This window comes from Furipterus horrens, unplaced genomic scaffold (assembly GCF_987537825.1).
Source record: "Furipterus horrens unplaced genomic scaffold, mFurHor1.1.pri manual_scaffold_7, whole genome shotgun sequence".
In the NCBI taxonomy this organism is placed as follows: Eukaryota; Metazoa; Chordata; class Mammalia; order Chiroptera; family Furipteridae; genus Furipterus; species Furipterus horrens.
Window position 1 is genome coordinate 133,106,834 of NW_028327177.1, and position 22,918 is coordinate 133,129,751.

General features: G+C 35.5%; 1 protein-coding gene across 15 annotated transcripts in view; it reads right to left on the reverse strand.

Annotated features, from left to right (window-relative positions):
* The window catches only part of LRRFIP2 (LRR binding FLII interacting protein 2), a 94,992-nt gene that overhangs the window by 19,568 nt on the left and 52,506 nt on the right, over positions 1–22,918 (reverse strand). For 11 of the 15 annotated variants that reach the window (XM_090284486.1, XM_090284488.1, XM_090284489.1 and 8 more), the window contains 5 exons: positions 14,166–14,210; positions 12,647–12,763; positions 10,404–10,475; positions 6,004–6,174; positions 200–292 (listed from right to left, as the gene is read on the reverse strand). In XM_090284486.1, coding sequence (XP_090140612.1) covers positions 200–292; positions 6,004–6,174; positions 10,404–10,475; positions 12,647–12,763; positions 14,166–14,210 — 498 coding nt within the window. Of the gene's footprint in view, positions 1–199; positions 293–6,003; positions 6,175–10,403; positions 10,476–12,646; positions 12,764–14,165; positions 14,211–20,241; positions 20,332–22,918 lie in introns of all 15 variants that reach the window. The other 4 variants (XM_090284492.1, XM_090284493.1, XM_090284487.1 and 1 more) reach the window with 2 other exon arrangements.

Here is a 22,918-nt window from a genome sequence, read left to right on the forward strand (position 1 = left end):
TAGGTTCATAGAATTAATTGTATAGGCCTGCCTTTATGTTTCATGTTTCCCGAATTTTAGGGTACAGCCAAATACGAAGAGACAAGCAGTATGTATACTCTCCGTGGCATTTTAACACCCTTCCCTCCCAACACCCACCCTTCGCCCCATCCAGTGCATTGTTTTCAAGATTAATTATTCCCACAGTTCGTGCACATACCTGAATAAGCTCGTCTCTTTGTTGAAGGCCTTCTTTAAGTTCATTCATTTTATGCTGCAGCACACTACACATATGTTTCTGCCTTTCTAACTCCTGTTATTAAACAAATGATACAGTTTACACAGATATCGGCACACGACAAACTGGAACATGTACAATCTAACAATACAGAGGCTAAAGATGACTTCCAAAATACACCTGAACTGCTGATACACAGCAACTTAGAAAAACTCTGTGGTCCTTAGAAAGGTACAGAAAATTTTAACTTTTCATCTTATAGGATTATATATCTAGAAAAGCCAAACTAATCAATGGCAAAATTACTAGGAACAATCAGATGACTTAGTAAAGTTAACAGGTTAAAAAAATCAACATACACAATTCAATATTTTCATAGATATAAATAAAATCAAAAGAGAAGATACAATAAACACAATATCAGAAAATAAATTTTAAAAATGCATACATGTAAACTAATAAAATTTCCAAAATCTATATGAGGAAAACTATATAAAATATTCTTGGAAGACAGAGAAGTAGACCTGAATTAACAGAAAGGCATACTATCTTCTTGGATAAAAAGACTCAATACCATAAAAATGTCAGTTCTCTCCCAAATTAATCTTACATTTAATTAAGTCCAAATAAAAATGCCACCACGTGTTTTTCATTAGAGCAAGACAAGTTGATTACAAAGTATATCTGGAAGAAAAACATTTAAAAATGGACAGAAGAGAATTACGGCCAAGATGGAGGCCTAGACCGACATGCTCTGTCTCCTTCCACAACTGAGAAGGAATACAACTACCTCAAAACCAGCAATAACCAGAAGTTCCAGAAAATAAAGCCGCTTGCACTGCTGCACAACAATGTAAACATACTTCACATTACAGAACTGTACACTCTAAAATGGTTAAGATGATAAGTTTTGTTCATGTTTTTTACCACAATTAAAAGTAAAAATAATTTAAAATAAAGAGTAAGAAAAGCAATTTCTAAATATTGAAATAAAATGCAGTGAACCTAACTATATTTCCAGTTAGCAGCATAAGCACAGGGAGAGAAACTATTTCAAGTAACTTTTAAAAACAATGGTTGGACTATACATAGCCTAGCAGTAAAATAACAACCGAACAGGACAAAACAGAAAAACATTTAACTATTTTAAGTAATTATATAGTTGGTGGTAACGTTGGTATTGCTATTCTGGGTACTGTGGGATAAAGCCATGAGAATAGACTATAACATAATTACTATCATCCCCCGTGGCTTTGAGAACCGAGAACGGTAGTGTGGGAAAACAAATATACATGTGTAAGAAAAGGTTAAGTAAAAACCCTGGATTCCTGAACATGAACTAGAATTATCAACATAAACTCATAATATATTTTGACTTTGAAACCTTTGTTTTTTATTTTAAAAAATATCCCACATACATGCTTACCTGATACATCTACTAAAAGGGACTATAAATAGTGACAAACTTGGGGACAGGAGCACCCCTAGCACCCCCAGTGTTTCACTAAAAGAGAAAGTTCCTTGGACAAACAGCTGACTCCAGGCCTGGAGCAGGAAATGGACCAGATAGCAAGGACGCTATTAAAAACAATTGGACTCATGTCAAAGTTACTTGGGATGCAACCTGAAGAGGTTCACATTAGTTAAAGGTCAGACAACTTGAAAATCAGTAAGAATAAAATCTATAAATGACTGAAATCACCAAATGCTTGGATACTTGATCTCATAATATTTTTTTAAAAAAAGGATGACTATGGAAGAATGCTAAATGACCAATTCTTTACTTTGAAAACTCGTAAGGTAAAGTAAAAGAATCAAGCTTTTATCTTGCCTTTCCTATGTAAACCGTCTTATCTGAGTTAATAAGAGATGAGGGGGCATTTCTCTTTAAAGATGGAGTTATGCTAATAAATAAAGCACAGGAAAGTGAACAGACAACTCATGGAATGGGATATTTCCAAATCATCTATCTGATAAGGGACTCGTATCTGGACTAATATAAACTCTTATAACTCTGTAATAAAAAGGCAATCCAATTTAAAAATGGGCAAAGGATCTGAATAGATAGTTCTTCAAAAAGATATTAAAATTGTCAATAAGCATATGAAAATAGGTACTTGAGATTAGGAAAATGCAAATCAAAACCACACCTGCTAACATGGCTAGAAAAAAAATCAGATAATAACAAGTGTTAGTGAGGCTGTGGAGAAATGAGAACCTGCAGAGACGTCTGGTGAGAATGTGAAATAGTGTAGCCACTTTGGAAATGGTCTGGCATTCCTCAAATTGTTAAACACAAGAGTTTAACAATTAGAAATTCAACTCTTAAGTATATCTTAAGAGAAGGGACAACATGTGTCCACACAAAAATTTGTATCAGAGGTCTATTGCAGCATTATTTATTATAGATAAAAAGTGGGGGTGGGGGAGAATGTTCATCAATGCACAAATAAACAAAATGTGGTATACCCGTAAAATGAAATATTAGTAGGCCATTAAAAGGAATGCAGTATAGTGTGCTAAAACATGAATGAACTTTGAAAATACTAAACTAAGTGAAAGAAGCCAATCGCAAAAGTCCACATATTAGATGATTCCATTAAAATGAAAGTCTATAGAGTAGGAAAGTCTATATAGACAAAGTAGATTGGTGGTTACTCAGGGCTGGGAGGGGCAGGAGGAAGGGAGATGATAACTAACGGGTACAGGGGTTCTTTTTGATGTGATAATAATATTCCAAAATTGACAATGGTAATGGTTACACATATCTGTTAATATACAAAAAACTCACTGAATTATACACTTAAAACAGATAAATTGTATGGTATATAAATTACATATCAATAAAGCTATTTAAAAATAATAAAAGAAAATAAATCAGTAATGAAAAAATTAAGACTATCCCATTTTGCAAACCCTAATCAACTAGCCAATCTGAGCATCCAGCTACAATATCACTAAGAGAGAAATGGTCATACATCTGGGCCTCCCGAAGGAAAACAACCTATGACATAGATTTATCAAAAATACTAAACCTGTATTTGATTAAGCCTCTGAACCTAACTACCTATTTAAAGGAAATACAGAGGAAAAAAGAACATGTTAAAGATTCTATGGGCTAAAACAGTAAAATCCCTAAGACTCTCAGAAACTGGTAAGACAGGCAATCCAGTTTCTTCAACACATAAATTGTAAGGAAGAAAAAAAGAGTTTTTTAAAAAAAACCTGTATATAAAAAGAGACTTAACAGACATGACAACTAACTCCAATGTGTGGAACTTATCAACTTTTTAAGTATAAAAAAGCCATGTATATTTGAGACAATTAAAATTTTACAGTGATTAGAAACAGAGTATGAAGGAACTGATGTGGAATGATCTTATGACTGCTTTAAAAAGTATCCATATTGTTTATAGAGCCATATCTAAATACACATTAAATATGATACTGAAGAGCTGCTTCAAACAATGAATGAGTGGGAGGTCGGGGAAGTGGATGGAGCAAATAGGCCACACGATGGCTGCTGGGGGTAGGTAATAGGTTTAGGGGATTCATTATACTCCTCTATTCTTTCGTATGTTTAAAATCTGTAATAAAACATTTTTTAAAATCTCAGGGAAGCTAAAAAGAAGAATTCCCTACTAAAATGAATAGATATTAAGAAAAGAATAATATACTTGAGAGACAATCATAATCAGGCATTCTGTCCCTAAAGTAGGTATGGAAACAATATTTAACATACAGTTATTATGTAATTCCAGCAGCAAACACTAAAAACCTTTTGAAAGAATTGCATTAATATCATTACTGTCTTAACTGAATGGTCTTCTCTACCCTCACCATCTGCTACAGTAATGAAAATATAGAGCACTTGGCCTCTTTGTAAGTCTCCGAACATGGACATTCTACTTCATGAAGCAGGAGCTGTTTAGAAGAGCTCAGGGTGAAGGTATGTTTTACAGAGAGGCACTATCACAGAGTCTGTCTGCAGCACAGTATCTGAAGCAGATTTACATGGTATTAAAAAGCTTATAGATTTTTCAAATTTGAAAAGCAGATTTTTAAAAAAAATAAAGATAAAAAACCACAACTCTGTGTATAGTTAAGACATCGCTGTATCTTAAAAATGATAACTGAAAAAAAAAAAGTTGGTTAAAATAGTTAACCATAGGGTTGTTTTTTTTTTCTAATTTAAAAAAATACTCAAGGACATTTGAGAAGATGAAAAGGTAAGACCTCATTTTAGTTCTGACCATTAATCACTGAGCATGAGATTTTCTCTGATCTGCTAGAAGCAAACGGCCAGAAACAGATATAAAAAATGCACGGGAAGGCAAAAAGGAGGCCAAGCCCTCTAAGTAAAGCAGGAGGGCTCAGAATATCCAAAACTGGCCTATGAGATAGAGGAAGAATCAACAAAGAAACTACCTATTGTCACCAAATCTCTCCAACTAGCCACTGTCATCCGATATGAAAATACCCAGAAGCCTCTTTTTTCCTGTCTAGACACAAGTCTTTTTATCTTAACCTTTTAAGACAGATTTAATTTTTAGAGCATTTTAGGTTCACAGCAAAGTTGAAGAGAAAATACAGAATCCCCATATACCTCCAGGCCCCAACACATGAACAGCCTTCCGTAGTCAATGTCCCACCCATGAGTGGTCCATTTGTTATAATCAATAAACCTACACTGACACATTATTATCATTCAAAGTCCATGGTTTACATTAGGGTTCACTCTTGGTGTTGCACATTCTATGGGTTTTGACAAATGTACTATGTAGTCACCATTATAGCATCATACAGAAGAGTAAAATCATCCTAAAAACACTTTGCACCCTGCCTATTCATTCCTCCTTCCCCCTACCCCTTGGCAAACACTCCCTAACAATTTTTAAACATGACCGAATCAGACAGGAATGAACACGTTCAGTCCTCAATGAAAGAAATCCCAATAGTCTATGGTATTAATGTTGGTCCCTTAGAGGTTATATTAACAGCTTCTCTCCCATTATTTTGTACAAATTTCAACTGATGTTGTTTCTAACAATTCACAAACACGCAGTCCTTAAATTATTTTTTGAATTTTTTATTTTTGCAATGTAGGGGCAACTCATTTTTTGGCAGTAATATCCATTTGTCTCTGCTCAGACTGACATCAACCCTTTAAGAAGTCCAAATTCAGCAAGCTTTTGAGAGAATCCAATTTGTTTTTTTACAGTTGTCAAACGGCAAACCTAGATCTTGGGTAGTGGCTTTAACTGCACTTTGTAACAATACAGCTTACAGACCTCTAAAGAAAACATGTGGACTTCTGACCCACACTTCCACACTGCTGTTTCTCAATTTCTGATCATAAATTTCTCTCCTATCATTTAGAAATCAGCGTCTCTTGAAAAATGGAGAGAAAGAAAGAAATAATGAACCATTGCAATGAAAGTCTTTGAAGCTTTGTGCCGTTCCAGCCAGTTAAAACAGGAAAAAAAATAAATAAATAACTGTAATTGTCCCAATTAAGAGATTAAAAAAAAGATAAAACTTGAGTTCTATTCTATTTGCAGAAACTAAAGGAGGTCATAAGCGTTTCTTTAACAAAATACCACATCTTATAAAATTTAAAAAGAAAAATACTTCAGGACCTGGTATGTACCAATTTCTTTGGACCAATCGGTTTTGACTGAGACATCAGGTATGCTGCTTCCTTCCACTAAGCCCAGCACTTTTTTAAACGGAAGATTTTAATTTTCTGATCCAAAATAAAGGTGTTATACAAGATGAACAGTTACCTTTGATTTTTCTTCATTTTCTCTATAAAATTCCGCCATCTGTTCCTCTTGTTCTTCAATAACATCCTTGAGGGTGTCTACCTGGTAGATCAAATTGTTCTTCTCATTGTCTAACTGTGCATTAGAAACCATGGCTTTCTTGTATTTTTCTTCCACTTCAGACAAAGACTCCTAAATGAAAGTCAAAGTTATCAGCCTGATACCTAACACATGCTCATTTCCTATATACAATATATAACAGGAAACAATAGCAGTGGCACAAACACATGAAGATGCACTTTTGCCAAATACAAGCCGTTTGGGGAACTCCTTGTTTAGTAACATGCACGTCAGATAGGAGGATGACTAACGCCATTATAGCAACTTTGTATGCTCTCTGCTACCCGAGGAAAGAAAAGCAAGCAGCAAGGTAGCCTCTGAAAGATAAACAGGTGTACAGAGGACACATATTTGTAAGAGTCACAAAAAGAAGAACCAATGTTTTCAGAAATGCTACTCTTGTATTTTTTAACAAGTTTTTGGTATTCAGAATGCAATGATTCAAAAGAATACAGCTTCACTCACATAAGTAAACTTCAGCCTTATGTGAATTTTGCTCCTTCCTGGACGTCTGTTTTCAGTACTTTCCTGGACTGCATAATAATGCTAATGTAAATGTATAAACACTTTTTTCTAGTAATTATTCAAATTTTAGTCATTTTAAAATAAGCAATACCAAAATGATTATAAAAGAACTACCACAAAATGCCTGAAATTTTATATTCTTCCAAGTTTTCTGCCTAAAATGGCTTATAAGTCTGTTTTTTAAATAACTGTGTCTAATTTGGTAATTACTACTGCCTAATAACATTTTAAAAATAAAAATAAAAAAATAGTTCACATAGAAAAAGTCATCACTGCTGGAAATAAATTCAAAAAATACTAATGCAAATGTTTATCGAAAATTAATGCTATAAAAATGAGAGCTCAGAACACTTATATTTATGATTAATTGATTTTTGACAGGGGTACTCAAACGACTCAAAGGGAAAAGAATCATTTTCTCCACAAATGATGCTGAGATGACCGAATATCCCCACGCAACAGAACGAAGCTGGACTCCCATCTCACATCACACTCAAAAAGGGAAGAAACTCAAAATGGATGAAACACCTAAACGTAAGAGCTAAAACTATAAAATTCTCCAAGGAAAACATAGTAAATCTTCATGAACTTGAATGGTTTCTTAGATATGATACCAGAAGTACTATCAACAAAAGAAAAAAATAGACCATGTAAATTTAAAACGTTTGTGCTACAAACAATACCATCAAGAAAGTAAAAAGACAACCCATAGAATGTGAGAAACGATTTGTAGTCCTCACGTGATAAGGAACTTGCATCTAGGCTATATAAAAAATTCTTACAACTCAATAATTTAAAAATCACATAATTCAATTTAAAATGGGCAAGGATTTGAATAATTTCTCCAAATGGTCAATGAGCCCATGAAAATACGCTTAACATGATTAGGAATTAGGAAAATGCAAATCAAAACCACAATGAGATACCAATTCAGATGTACTGGAATTGATAAAATCTATAATGAAAAAAAGAAAAGTGTTGGTGAGGATGTGGAAAAACTAGAACCCTATACATTGCTGGTGAGAATATGCAGCTGCTTTGGAAACAGTTTGGTAGCTCCTCAAAATGTTAAAACATATGACCCAGCAATTCTATTTCTAGCTGTCTACCTAGGAGAAATGAGAAGATGTGTGTAAGCAAAAACTTGTACACAAAAGTTCATAGCGACATTATTCAGAATAGCCAAAAATTGGCAACAACCCAAACATCCATCAACTGACAGATGGGTAAACAAAATGTGGCAAATTTGTACCATGGCATACTACCCAGACATAAAAAACACACGTAACACCCCCCACAGATACATGTTACAACATGAATCAATCTTGAAAAATTATGCTAAATGAAAAGTCAATCACAAAAGACAACATATTGTATGATTCCATTTATGTGAAATGTCAGAATAGGCGAATTCACAAAGACACCAAGATTAGTGGTTACCCAGGCTGAGTGTGTGAGTGGGAGAGGAAGAGTGGGGAATGACTGATAATTAGTAAGCGGTTTCTTCTGGGGGGGGGGCGGGGGGACAAAAACGTTCTAAAACTGGGTTGTGGTGATGGTTATACTACTCTGTGGCTATGCGAGAAACCACTGAATTGTGTACACTTTAAATGGGTAAATTTTATGGTGTGTGAATTCTGTCACAATAAAGTACACACACACACTTAATGACACTTTACAACTAGGACTGCGTTAACAGGTAACATTTATATTAGATTTGGGAACAATATAACCCAAATAAGGAATATAAGCAAAGTCAATTGTATAATAATTTAAATATGGTAGTATCTTAATATAATGCAGAATGTAGAATGATTCTGGTCCATCTTAAAGGATAACAGCATTCAAAGTCCTCCTCGCAACTCAGTCCATATAAAATGGGTCATAACCGCATGGACACCAGAATCTAAGATAGTTCAACAGTAGATGCAAGACGCAATATATAAGAAATTTGATATAAAGTTTAAGTAATGTACTCTTCTTTTAAACAAGACCGCAGACAACTGTTTTAAATATAAGTATCAAGATAGTAATAGTGATTTTGATCAAGCTTACACAACGATACCCATTAGGAATCAGTTTTACTTAATGTGCCTACGGCAGAGATTTTCAAAGGGTGGGTTCTGAATGCGCAGCAACAGCATTACTGAATAAAAATGCAAATTTTCAACCCCAGCCCAGATGCACGGAATAAGAAAATTGGGGAGTCCAGCAATCTGTGTTTTAACAAGACTCAGGTGATTCTAGATGGAAGGTAAAGTAGGGGAAAGTCATAAGCAATCACCCAGCATTCTTTTTCAACAGGATATGGATACATCACACCACTGCGCTTCATCATCAATCAGATTTTTTTAATGATTTTTCTTCCACTTCAAAGTTCTTGCAAGGATAAATATAACCTGAAGTCAAGTTCAATTTTATGCTGACCATAAAATAAGAAAAGGAACCTTATCTGTTCAAAGTCTCACATAAATTCAATCTGTTCTTTTGTACCCTTCAAAAAATGCAATAAAAGGTAGTTTTAAAAGTAAAACAAAGTTTTAGATCAAATAAAAAGCAAAAATGTCTCTGAGTTGCTTGCTTGCTTTACTGATATATTATATTACATATGAGACTTAATATAAGCATATCTATTTAATGTACTGGATTTTTTTTTGCCTTGATCCAAGCAAGATAATTCCAAAAATCGCATGTCTGAAGTCTTAAAAGGGGGGGATTAAACCCTGAAAATCAGAGCAATAAGACTAGATGAGCACATCAGCATGCAACGGGGGTCCTGCTCATGCTCACTGACACCCTCCCATGGCCATGCCCCAGCTTCCAGGCTTCCCTGGAGGGCAGCCTCCACAGGACTTCCCACCCTTTCATGAGCGTCAGGGGAAGTTCCTTATGAACAACAATCACCTGCATGAAGATTCTGTCTGGTGGCTGGGGTACTTACAATCACACCAGGGAGGCAGAGGAGAGCCTTGCCTATTAGCTCCACACTTTGTCGTTTGGACTATCCTGAGTTACCTTTCTGACTGCCTTGCTCACGCTTTTATTAGAAGTCTGTTGTGTTTTTCTATTTCAAATAGAGAAACTGAGTTTGCTCTCATGTTAGGCTTGAACTTCATAATAAAACATGAGGAAGAGCAAAATAAGCAAAATGTCTGCCTCACATGGATGCTCGTATTGAAAACCGGTAGCCAGCCTTACTTGGAAAACATACGGCCCATTTAAATTTATCTCCAAATTCTTTAAGGCACTGAATCTATGTAATCCTTTTTGACCTACAGATTAAAAACAAGAAACAAAACAGAGGCCTCATGCTTAAGGTCCTTTCTCCAGAGGAAATATTTATAATTATGCTCTTAGAAACTTCTTCCTCTTGCCTTTAGTACTGACTGAATTTGGTGACAGAAAAAAAAGGCAATACTCTCTCATTAAACCTGGAAGAATTTTAAGGTCTAATTCTCAATTTAAAAAAAATCTTAGAATACTTTTTAGGTATTTGCCCAGTTCAATTTTGTATGACATTTAAGTATTTTATATGGTTTTAAAACGGTAAGGTGTAATACTACTGAATGGTTCAAAAACTACGTACGAAACATGTAAACACAAGCAGAGACTAAAAGTGCCCCTTTCCTACGCGTTGCGGGTTAAGCGCGGGCTGGAAAGACGAACGCTGTTAGTAAAAGCTGTGTGCAGTGCGGGTAACAGAACTCCCGAAGCCGCCGTTACCAGCACTTCTGCGGACAGACAGCATGCTTGGGTTGCAGAAGGGGCCCTGATACCTTTAGTTCTTTAAGCCCCTGCATGTATCTCCCTTCTACATCCTGTATCTGGTCCTTAAGGTCATAGATATCCTGCAGGACATAGGAATGAACCATTGCATAAAACCATCCACAAACATATCTTAAGTCTCAAAGAATTCAGATGAAAATGTCAACTGTATTTGACTATCCCAGACTAAAAGCAAAAAATTCAGAGTACACAAACGTAACTGCCGATCCCAACCTAAAAGGGGCAAACATCACGTGATACTGGGGCTGAAGGTCTGGAAGTAACGTAGCTAAAGTGTTAAATATTTTCTCGGCATTAACACATGTTGAGACAGCATTAGGGTGGGGTTGCATATGAATAAATAACTAAAAGTTATAACATTTTTATCATATAATATTTAAAATTTTATAAATCACTTACATAATTTTTGGCATAATGCTTTACCTAGAACTAGTAAAATATGTAGTAAATTCATTTTAAGCAGCAAATTTTACTGATTCATGTGGATGCTTTTAAGAAAAGTTTACCGTATTCAACTTTGTACTCCCAGCACTTATACCTGGTACTTAGTAAGAGGTCAATAAGTACTGACTCTTTCAAAGTCACGGCCATGCTGACCTGGGTCAGCTCCCCTTCTCCACTGCTACTGCCACGTTCCAAACCTCTCCACCCTCTCCCGACACCCAGCTTGCTTTTCCAAGGTGCCCATTTCACAAACCGGACTCCTGCTCCCACCCTGCCTGCACTCCTACTCAGTCCCCCCGCCTGTCCCCACCTCCCCTTCCACCGTGGCAGTGAGAGGGGCCCTCCAAATTAGGCCCCCATCCATCTGAGCCTGGACATTCTCTCATCGCACCCACTCAGGCACTTGGCTGTCTGTTCCCCTTCTCCTTCCTCAGCCTTCATATTCTCACTCTGCTACCTCAATCCAAGGGAAAGAATCATCCCACCCTTAATGTAAAACAAAAATCCTCTCCTAGCCTTCTCTCTCTCTTTGCTACTGGCCAGCCAACTTCCTAACCTCCAATACTGTCTTCAGAGCAAGTTTCTTACTTTTCTTCCCATCACAGTTTGACTTGCTGTTCTCATCTCAAAGTTTAACCACAGGGTTACTGTTCTCAAGTCCAGGGCTTCCTCCCAACCCTGGCCCCTCTTCAGGCATGCAGATCAGGTCTCAGGGCCCCCTGCCCGAGGCAGCAGAGCTGTCAGGGCACACCTGAGCCCCCGGTAGGCCGCCATACAAGATGCTCTGGCCCACAGCTCCAGCTTCCCCACTCACCGTCACCACAGCCCCTCACTGCTCACCCTGCCCTCTGGCAACCTCACTGTACAGGTCACTTGAAGGCTCTCTGAATTCATCTCTCTCTGAAAGACTTCTCCCTTCAACTTCTTTGCCTGTATAACTTTAATTCTTCCTTCAAACCTTAGCGGAGAGTTTTTCTCCTCTGAAAAGCCTTTTGTTAATCTCTTCTAGCCCAATTTAGAAGATGCTTCTCTGAATTCCCTTAACAGTCCTATTCTTGCTACCGCTTGGTTTTACTGGTTTGTATGAGCTGATCTTCCCTATGAAACAGTGAACTCCAAAAACCCAATGTTTGTTTTATTGCCTAGATCTCTGGGACCAAGGGCTCAATAAATGCTGAATGAATGAATGCAATGCAATTTTTATTACGCCCCTGCCCCCACTGCTCACAAATAGCAGGTTCTGCAAAGAGACATTCAAATAAATACATTTTTAAAGTCCCCATTTTCAAATAAAATGGCTGATAAAAATGAAAACTCAACAGGTTAAATAAACTTTTCATTACTCAGGTATTTCTGTTATCTCATATATTATACTTGTCTTATTATGAAAAATATTCAAGCAGCCAAATACTACTATAATGGCTCAAAAAGACTAGTAATTACCAGGGTCTGGTTCCTTGTACATACACATATTTTCCATTTAAAATATGGCCAATTATTTCTGAGAGAATTACTTTTAGATACGTTAAAAAGTTTCTTGGCATTTGTAAATTAGCAAAACTCATTCCAATATCATCAAAAGTTCAGGAAAGAACAGAAAAAATAAACCAATCTCCTTCCTTTCAGGCCAAAGTCACATTCTTTAACTGTATTAATAATTTTCTTTTAAAGAACTCATACTCCTTTTCTTTCTACTGTGTCATGTTAGATGCTAAATAGTTCCAGTAGACTGGTATACTGCAAAGAAGCCAAAAAAATTTTTAAAAGCAAACCAAAAATTTCATTTTACCCGCAATTCACTTAATGAGGTGTCTGGATCTATTAAGCTGCTGGTGTCCCCGCTTCCTCGCCTGGATGAGTTCCCACTGAGAGGGGTTGTTGCTGAGGCAGAATTTCGAGATGAGGGCTAGAAAAAAGAAATATGACTTTTAACTCTTGTTTCTTTAAAAATGTTTGCTGTGAAAACTAAAAATGGGGCAGGGTGCTGAGGGAGATCTGATACAGCGTGGATGAGAAGTTACCAAGGGCAACCTATGGGCAGTTTGGGTTGGCTTGGGGGAGGGAGTACCCAGAAGAGAGCCCAGACACCATAAGCACAACTGTTCCCACAAACACCTTACTGGAACCTAGAATTCATAATAACTAAAAAGGAAATAGCTTGTGTACGTTTTTCATTTTCTAAGTTTATCTTTGCTATACTGTAAACAACACTGGGGTGAGCACATCAGATTAATATTAAAAGTTTTTTAACTTTACAATTGGTATGCTAATTAGCAGTCCTCCTATTTAGTTCCTGAAGCTGCTTCTTTAGGATTGTTTCTTTTTCTAACATTTTGTTAATAAAGTTGGAGATATTATTTGTAGCCGAGAGAAATAACACCATGTATCTCTATGATTTAAACTGCTCTTCCCACAATTAGTTTAAATGGGAGATTATGTTGTTGAATTAATAAATGGCATAGATCTAGGCTGTCCAAAATAGTAGCCACTAGCCATGTATAGCTACTGAGCATTTGAAATGTGATTACTCCAGTTGAGATTTTGTTTTGTTTTGCTTTGAGATTTTTTTTAAAGTATAAAATACACACTATATTTCAAAGGCTTAGTGCAAAACAACAATGTAAAATATCTCAATAAATTTTCATATTGATTATGCTGAAAATATTTTGGATATTGGGGTTAAATAAAATATATTATGTAAATTAATTTTACCTGCTTCTTTTACTGTTTTAATACAGCGACTAGAATATTTAAACTTACATATGTGGGTACATTGGTGGCTTGCACTATATTTATAGTGCAACTTGTATATCTTTTTTGGGCATAGCATAAAAGTAATCCTATTTCCCTAGAGGACTATCAAAAAATACTTGGAGAAGAAAGTTAAGAGACTTTGACACAAAGCAACTCCCAGAAAAAAGTTATTTTACTTCAAAGAAATAATTTATCTTAAAGGGAAAAAAATAAACAAACTCAGAGTTTGCCACCACCATTCCTAAAAGACACTTCATTTACAGTGTTTAATGGCTTCTTCTCAGGATCAAATTCTAGAGGAATGAAAATCAAAACAACAGCCAAAGGCTTAGGAGGCAACATTCAGTGAAATAAAATGCAGTGTCTTTTCTCTTCCCAGTGCTTCACATGATTCAACCCCGGAGGAATTCTGGGGGTCACGGACAGGAAATAGATGAGGAGAGGAAGAGTAGCTCCATCAGTTCGATTGTAGTAAAAAAAAAGGATGAAATAGTAGTAGAAAGTAAGCTAACTGATCTTGAGAACTTCACTCCCTTAGGACTTTGTATACTCACTCTTGTGTAATTTTCAGCATACTGTTTGTCAGATTTTTCATCCAACTAGAAAAGAACAGAGATAAAAATCAGGAAAAATGCTTAGGCATGTTGATTTTTTTAGGGGAAAAAAAGAAGTGACCTCTTTTGATTTCTCCAAGTTCAGCTGATGTTTAGAACCTAAAAGTAAACATGCTAAAACTGAAATAAAAGTTTAAATACATAAGACAAAATGTCAAGAACTTAAATTCTTACCCTAGGGAAGACATGAAGTTAAGTAAGCAAGCTATCGTTTAGCAAAAGTTTACAAATTTTAGATATTGTTTTCATGGAACTTGAACACATTAAGAAAAACTATACATAAACTAAAGTTTTAGTATTGCAAATGTTAATACAAAACACACTTGTACACATCAACAGGAAAAGTCCAATATAACCAAAAGCCAAAAGACTTTATTATCTAAACATTATTAGGACACAGGACACATAGATAAGACTGGTACTCTTAGTCAAAAAAGTTCAGATTGGACTAAAGCATGTTAAATATATCATCAAAAAATTCTCCCCCCACAACATTAAGAATTCAATTGTCTTTTTGCTTTGGTTTTGGGTTGTTTTGTTTTTTGTTTCTGTCATACATGCACACATATGAAAAAAGTAAAACTACACAGAAGTATGCAAAATAAGCCACTCTCCCCACCACATCATATCCTGACCTCCAATTCTCACTCCAAGGGCAACTATCTCCCAAGTCTTTAAAAAATTCTAACGATAGTGTCCCAAATACATTCTATATCTTTTTTCCCCCTTATCAAGTTTCAAAGGTTAGAGAAAGTACTTGATTTTTCTTCATAGCATTTATTGCTCCCTGACCCATAATATTTATTAGTTTATTTATTTCTGATCTCTTTTTGATGTAAGCTCTATGTCTGTGTTCTTTTCTGTGTTCCTCACACCAAGAATAGCCCCTGACATATAGACTCAAAATTTGGTGGATAATGAAAAGATGAATCATGCTCCATCTGTACTTGCAGACCTACCTTCATTTTAACAACTGCATATATCCTATTATCTGAACGTAACTGGATTATCTTATCTTCCGCTGACAGATAGGCCTTAAGGTTGTTTTAGTTAAACAGTGTTTCAATAAGTGAGGCACCTTAAAAGTCTAATGCAAAACCCTGACTTTACAGCTGAGGGAAGAGATATTCAGAGGTGAAAGATGTCGCTGAAGGTTGAACAACTACTCAATGTCTGAACTGCATCCAGATCTCAGTTTTGTGAATTTTGGCTCAGTATTCATATTATTTACCTCTATATGCTATTTCAATTACCATTGGTGGGGGCTTGGGGGCAGGTCACATAGAGATTTAACTAAACAATAATATGCCCAGACTTCAACTATTATATCAACCCTCCCAGCCCAATCTAAAGATTTAAAACCTTTCTTAGTTAATTATTAAAACACAAAACAGCATTATCTGGCTTTATTCAAATCACTTTATTCTAACTTCCTCATATTTGAAAAGTTTTTCTGTTCTTTTTCATTACCCACATTTATTACATTCATTTCCTCAGTAAATACACTTTATTATGAGTACTATATCAATAATATAAATACTATCTTAGACTTTGAACTCTTTTTGCTACTTCTTGCTGTATTACTCTAAAAAAGAATTGATTTTAGTTCACTCCGATTGTTTCAAACCACACACAAAGTGTTTTATAACAATCAGGCAATGACAGTAGTTTTTATACTGATGATTTTTGCCATGAAAAGGAATACTCTTCCACTACATCTATACTAGTAAAATACATTGCCTAATATTTAATGTGTTATTCTTTAGAGTGAAAGAAATACTGCATCTGAATAAACTGCCTTATTTTCCTCAGCCTAACTTCCAACTCTCTTCTACTAATGAATTAAGGAGAAAAACAGCATTCAGAAGCATTCTTCTATACCTATTTGAAATGCTGCCCCATTTACCCCCCCACTAAAATAGCCTCCAAACCAACCCATTTTTTAAGAGTCAGCTAGAAATAAACTCACATTGTAGAGGTTGCATACTGCACTAGCCCAGCACGATGCTGATTCCACTGCCTTCGCTCTCATCTGACAGATCCCGACTGTCGCAACATACACCTGATGACGCGGCAGAAAACGCCCAGAGCGGCCATGCCGCAGTCCGGTTATGTTGGCTGCAGTGACTTGGCCAGAGTCTCTTCAGTTCTCACTTCTCAGCCTTTGCGCTATATTACGTGCTGTATCCCGTTCCAACAAATGCTAGCTGAAACCTCATTTTCTAAAAGCCCCGTGCTCTGACAGCCAGGAAGGAGGTCTACGTAGTCACACTGCAATGACAACCTACTGCTAAGAATGATGACCCAAAGAGTCTGCCAGACCCTGAAAAGGCTTTTTAAATGGAATAAAATTTAATTGAGTTCAATATATTAAGGTATAAAATAGAGAAAGGTTGGTAAAAGGGTACAAACCTTCAGCTATAAGATAAAGTCTGAAGATCTAATGTGAAGCATGGTGACTATAGCTGATTTTAGAAATTATATATAAATAACATGAAAAAATATGCACTAATATGAAAAATGATTATAGACTAGTAAGTGAAAAATCAAAAAACAAAAGCTGGATGTATTAAATGATCACAATTCTGTAAAACAAGCAAATTAAACTGCAATAGTGAAAAATAATGAAAATAAATCATCAAATTGCTAAAAAATAAGTATGTGGCTAATAAAAAGGTAGATTAAAAAAAGAAATAAGCAAAGCTTTTATTTTCCCCTAGTAAGGAGTTCAGGACTCGTTCATTAATATTGACTGTAGCCCTGGCCAGTGTGGCTCAGCTGGTTACAGTGTCATCCCGTAACCAAAAGGTTGTGAGTTCGATTCCTGGTCAGAGCATGTACAATCCCAGTCTAGGCACCACATCGATGTTTCTCTCTCTTCCTCTCTCTCTAAAAGGCAATGGAAAAATGTCCTCATGTGAGGATTATATAGATACTGTAGCCTACTATTCTCAAAAATTTCAAGTAAATATTATGCCATCTTGCTCTTAAATAATTAAATAGGTAATTTTCCCATCAAGAAAATGGCACTTTTCTCCTGGATAGTTGTAAATGAAAAGTTAGCTAACAAGCTTATAATATTTCATATTAGTATTAATGTACAAAAAAAGAGTACATGATGGCTAACTTTATATTCCAATTTGAATGCTTAAAGTTCAAAAGTAACATTTTATTAAAGAATTTCATATTATCAACTAGTAAACAAAGTCTTAAATATCTTTCCCATATTTCAGTGATAAATGCTTTTGCCTTCTTTTATGTCTAGGATATCTGAAAATGCTTTGCTCTTCACATTATATTGATTGTTTCTCTTGAAATCAAACTCCTTGATTATTTATTGAAATTTGTACATATGAGAAGTATTTCTTAGAATATATATCTTGTCAAATATTTGAAACTCTTTCTTCTTCAAAGATATGAATTATTCTCTGAGTATAGCTTCTTAGTTTGGCAGATCATTTAAAGTATACTATAGTTTCTTGAATGTAGTCATTAGATTATAATCCTTTGTTAACTTCTGATTTACATATACTGACTTAATAATACTATTCAAAAATTCTGTTTGGAAAAAACAAACAAATTGAAGATCTGATTCTCCAAACACAAAAGGGGAACAATTAATTTTAATAATCTCCTAAAGCAAAACTGGCCTAGGATTCCATTCAGAAATGGTCTAGTTATTAACAATCAGTAAAACTAAAATTAACATATTTACAATCTTTTCCTTTAATCTAGCCCGACCTATAGAACAGAAAGGAAAACAATGAAGAAGAAGAGACAAGGGGCTAAAGTGACCATAAATACTGCATAATTCAGGGCCTGGCACTCTTTTTCAGCACCTCCTAGTTCAGAAGTTATAAATTAGCTGACTATATACATATCTGGTCCACAATGGAGAAGCTAGAAGGTATCTTTTAAATTTTTGAATTTATGGTCAGCGTTTTAAAATCAGAATATTTGACATTAAAATGCAAATTTCCAGCTTATCTTTTGAAAAAGTGTGTGTGTTGGGGGATGGGGGAACAGAGCTTACCAGCATCAAGCCCATTTGTTATTTGTCTACAATAAACTGAATTATACGATACCCTTTAAAAAATATAATAGAGAAAATATTTTTGGATCTAGAGGATCCGAAAATATTTTAAGCTTTGCCAAGAGGCAAAATTAAGAATATTATACAGGGTGGGGGAAAAGTAGGTTTTCAGTTGTTTGTATGAAAAAATAACACAATAATTAATAAATAATAATACAAGAATAAACTATTCTTTGTGTACTCACAACTATAACCTACTTTTGCCCGACCTGGTACAGGTTCACAGATAATTATTTAAAATATAAAAACCAAAATAAACTAAACCTTTTTGAATGAAGAAAGAGCATCTTAGTTGTGATGATGGAAAAATATCCATAATACGTCACTGACTAACATGCTGTAACACAACAGGGGGTTGACCAGAGCTGCCAGCCTCCTTAGAGGATCTTTTGCTTACGTGACTAGGTGCACAGCATGATGATTTGCTACACATATAGGCTATGTATATTGTGTGTCCATATATCAAATCATCACATTATACACCTTAAATATGTACATTTTTATTTAAAAATGTAAAAATAAAATAACTACCTGGAAAAAAAGTAGTTATATTTAATTAGTAGAGCCAAGGGGAGATTTTTTTTTTTTTTAATTATCAACCTTTTCACTTCTGTGTAGTTACTGAAATAAATTGCCAAGAAATATGTGTAAGGACTACATAACCACTAATTCAGACATTACTAATTAGAGGCTATTAGAATTCAAAGTTTTTAAGAGAAAAAGTAAACACAACAAATTAAATGTAATTGTTTATGAAAAACAGGGTACTAAGAAAATTATAAAAGCAGCACTATTTCAGGGGAAATAGACTTGGCAACCAGTCTTCTAATTCTGTGTGCGGAGATTCCTTCCTTCACCTGACGCAGGGTGAGACACGACTGTTACACAGCCAGGTGTGAGAGCCAACAACCCAGAATAGTTATGGGCCACACTCAAAATTACTTTCTAGGATTGAAGTCATTCAGAAATAGCTATTAAATACAGTCGGTGAGGTGCTAAACATAATTATCTCTCCATTAAAAAACTGTCTAACTTTCCTATGAAGAAGCACTGCCTCTCACCTGCTTCAAAGTGCTTGACAGTCAGGACAGTATTTGTCCAAGGGCAAACACTAATGCCAGCAACCGAGAGGAGGCGTCACAAAAAAATAAGGCTGGTAGACAAATCGGGCAAGTAGAGATCTGCTGGTGGGGTTCTTTCATTAAGACAAATGCCTTAAGGCATCTACTGGACAGTCTTTGCTAAACTTAGTCCACGATGATGTGAAAGCAATGGGCAGGCATTTCTTCAAAGCAATGCCATAATCCGAATGTTTAAGATCTATTCAGAATCTCCCATTACTATAAATCAGTGACACTTTACTAAGTAGTATATTTAACTGCTCAACTTCAAAGTCCACCCAGAACTTTATAGATTCACAAAAACAAAAAGGGAAAAAATTTTAAGACCTACCGGGAACATCTAAATATGGGTTAAGTAATAGGTGGTTTTAAGGAATTATTTTTAATTTCATTTGGTAAGATAATGGTATAGTGAGTGTGAAAAAAAAATCTCAAAAGTTCAGTACAGAGACATATGGAACTATTTATTGGGCAATGACATGATGCATGGGATTTGCTTTAATATAATTTAGGGGGAAAGAGGACAAGGGGAAGACACAGATGAAACAAAATTGGTAAAATACTGATAACTGTTGTAGCTGCTGATGGAGTCTATGGGGGAAAATTTCCATGGAAGTTTTTTTTTAAACAGAACATATCATTATATACATTCCAAACAAAACAAATAACTGCATTTTATGATAGTGTGTTCAGATCAATATTTCCTAGGCAGTAAATTAAGCTCCTAATTTTAAAGCGGATGATGTGTTAGCCATTAGTCACACCTGAGACAAGAGAACCGCCCCCCATGCAATACACTCACGCTGGCCAGCTCTGGGACGCTGACATCATCCACCTCAGAGACGACGCTCCCCCTACGGTAGGAGCGGCTAAAATAATCAGCGGCAGAGACCTTGCAGTTAGAAAAAAGAGATGCTTTAGGAGTTGACAGAGAAGAAAAGAATAAGAACAGTGGCATATAGGAGGGGAAGGTTTTTTGATGTGTGATCAAGTATTATAAAATGATAAATGTACAGGGCTTCCTAAATGAACCCCAGCTCCCTCACATAGCCTCTCTCGTCTCAGCTGGGGCTCCACAGACATCATTTATGCCCGAGGGCCGGCAAACTCTCCTTCATTGAAGACATGCATCACCCTCACTAGTAAGGTTTCTAGAATAATAGCTACCTAAAGCCTCTACTATATCTCACAAATTTACTATTCGTTATAACTATCACCTCTGTTAAGCACGTACATACTGAATGCAGAATGATTTCTAGGGTATTTACTGCCCCTTTTACCCAATTTCCACAGTTCCCTCTTTTTCAGGTTCCTCATGACCAGGAACTGTAGATCACAATAACGACAGACGTGCACTCGCCCCCTTCTGGTTCCGCGCACACACCCAGTCGTTCCCCACCTTTGACTTTGGCGCTGGCCTAGAAAGCAGCAGCTGGCTTGAAGACACTTCAGGTCTCAGCTCAAAGGTCACTTCTCTCAGAAAACCCTTCTCTGACCACCCTGTCCACAGGGACACAGACACGCTTCCTCAATGTTGCCCATCTTATCACCTGCTTGTCCTCCTCACAGTCCCAGAGTTACTTCCTTTTTGTTCTTTGCTTTCCTAGTTAATTTTCCATTTCTTTTTCACTAGGATATAAGCTCCAGGAAATCCGAAATATGGTCTGGCTTACCGCATTATTCCCGGTACTTAACACAGTGCCTTACATATACTAGGTTCTTCATAAGCACTTAATAATATTTTTACCTCACTCATTGGCTATTCCTTACCTCAGCTCTGTCTGATTACCTTGCTTAAAAAACTCTTCCTTCTAGGAAGGAAATAAGGAAGCCCATGCACAGAGACAAAGAAGGCTTACAACTATAAAGTTTTGCTAAGGGCTAATACAATCAAGCAATAATTTTTTATTCACAGTAACAATTATACAACTTAGATTTACACATACCTAATATTTTATTTGTACCTACTGTCTCAGAACTTTGATAGTTATTTTGTATATAGTAATTCATTTAACCCATACATTAAGTCTACCTACAAAGATAGTTATTAACATCCATTGTAAAAATAAAGAAATTGACACTAATACACAAATAAGTTGTAAAAGTGGTTCAAGGCCAAGCACCATTATTTTAAAGTCTCTGCCTTTCAATTAAGAAGTACAAATTGGCCCTGGATGGGTAGCACAGTTGGTTAGTGTCATTCCGATATGCCAAGGTTGAGGGTTCAGTCCCCAGGCAGGGCACATACAAGAATCAACCAATAAATGTATAACTAAGTGGAATAAATTGATATTACTCTCTCCCTTACTCTCTAAAATCAATCAATAAAAATTTTTTTAAAGGAGTACAAAATGACAGTTATAAAAATAGTCATGGGGATGTAAAGTACAGCATAGGCAATACAGTTAATTATATTGTAATAATGATGTATGGTGTCAGATGGGTACTAGAACTATCGGGGTGATTACTTCATAAATTATATAAATATCCAATCACTATATTATACAGTTGAAACTGATATAATATTGTATGGCAACTGTAATGAAAATTTTAAAAAGTAAAACAATTATTTTAAAAATTATAAAAAATTAAAAAAATAATAAAATGCCTGCCTTTCCACTCCATTGCTTTCTAAGGTGCTTTCAAATATCCTGGCTTTTTCTTTCTGCTTCAGCTTTGAATATGAGCATTAACTGGCTTGTCAGTGGACAAACTGCCTTTAATTAGATCACCGGATCTTTGGTAACAAATCCCACAAACACTTGGTGTTCCCTACTCTATGAAACTTCGAGTTTAAAATCTTTCACAAAACATGACTCATATTAAATGGACTTCTATTTTTCTAAAAGAAATTATCGCCTCTTAGTTATTGGGCTCTTTTTTCTAGCTGTAAGCTGACACATCATCCTCACCAATGTACTTTTCAAATAAATTCTAAAAAATGTAAAAATGTCATCAGCTCTTTAAAATTTCCAGCTTCATCAAAATACCCTGAAATTACATAATTTGTATTTTAATAATTTGTTGCCTCTGCAATTATTACTCCAGCTGAATTCTAAGGCCAGAATTTTTAAATTGTGCCATCAGAAGCTCTTAAAAAGTTCAAAGGTCTTAAAAGATATACAAAGAATGATTAAACTGAAAAACACAGCAAAGAAGCAACTGATGGCAACATGACTTATAATCCATAGTTACGAGTTTTATACAATGTGGAAGCATTAATTTTGCTTGACAAACTCTGCTTTTGGTAAACTGTGCACATAAATGTGCATAAAACAAAAAATAAAAAGTGAAAATCTTTTAAATACACGATGACTAGCACGTAAGAAGTGTGAAGAGCCAAGTTATTAATGAAAGCTTATGCAGCCACAGAGAATATGTACGGTCAGAAACGCGTTTTTGAAAACAAATTATTCATGTATGCTAAATTTGAAGAAAATGCTCATTTTGCCAAATGCAGATTTCACTTTCCCATACAT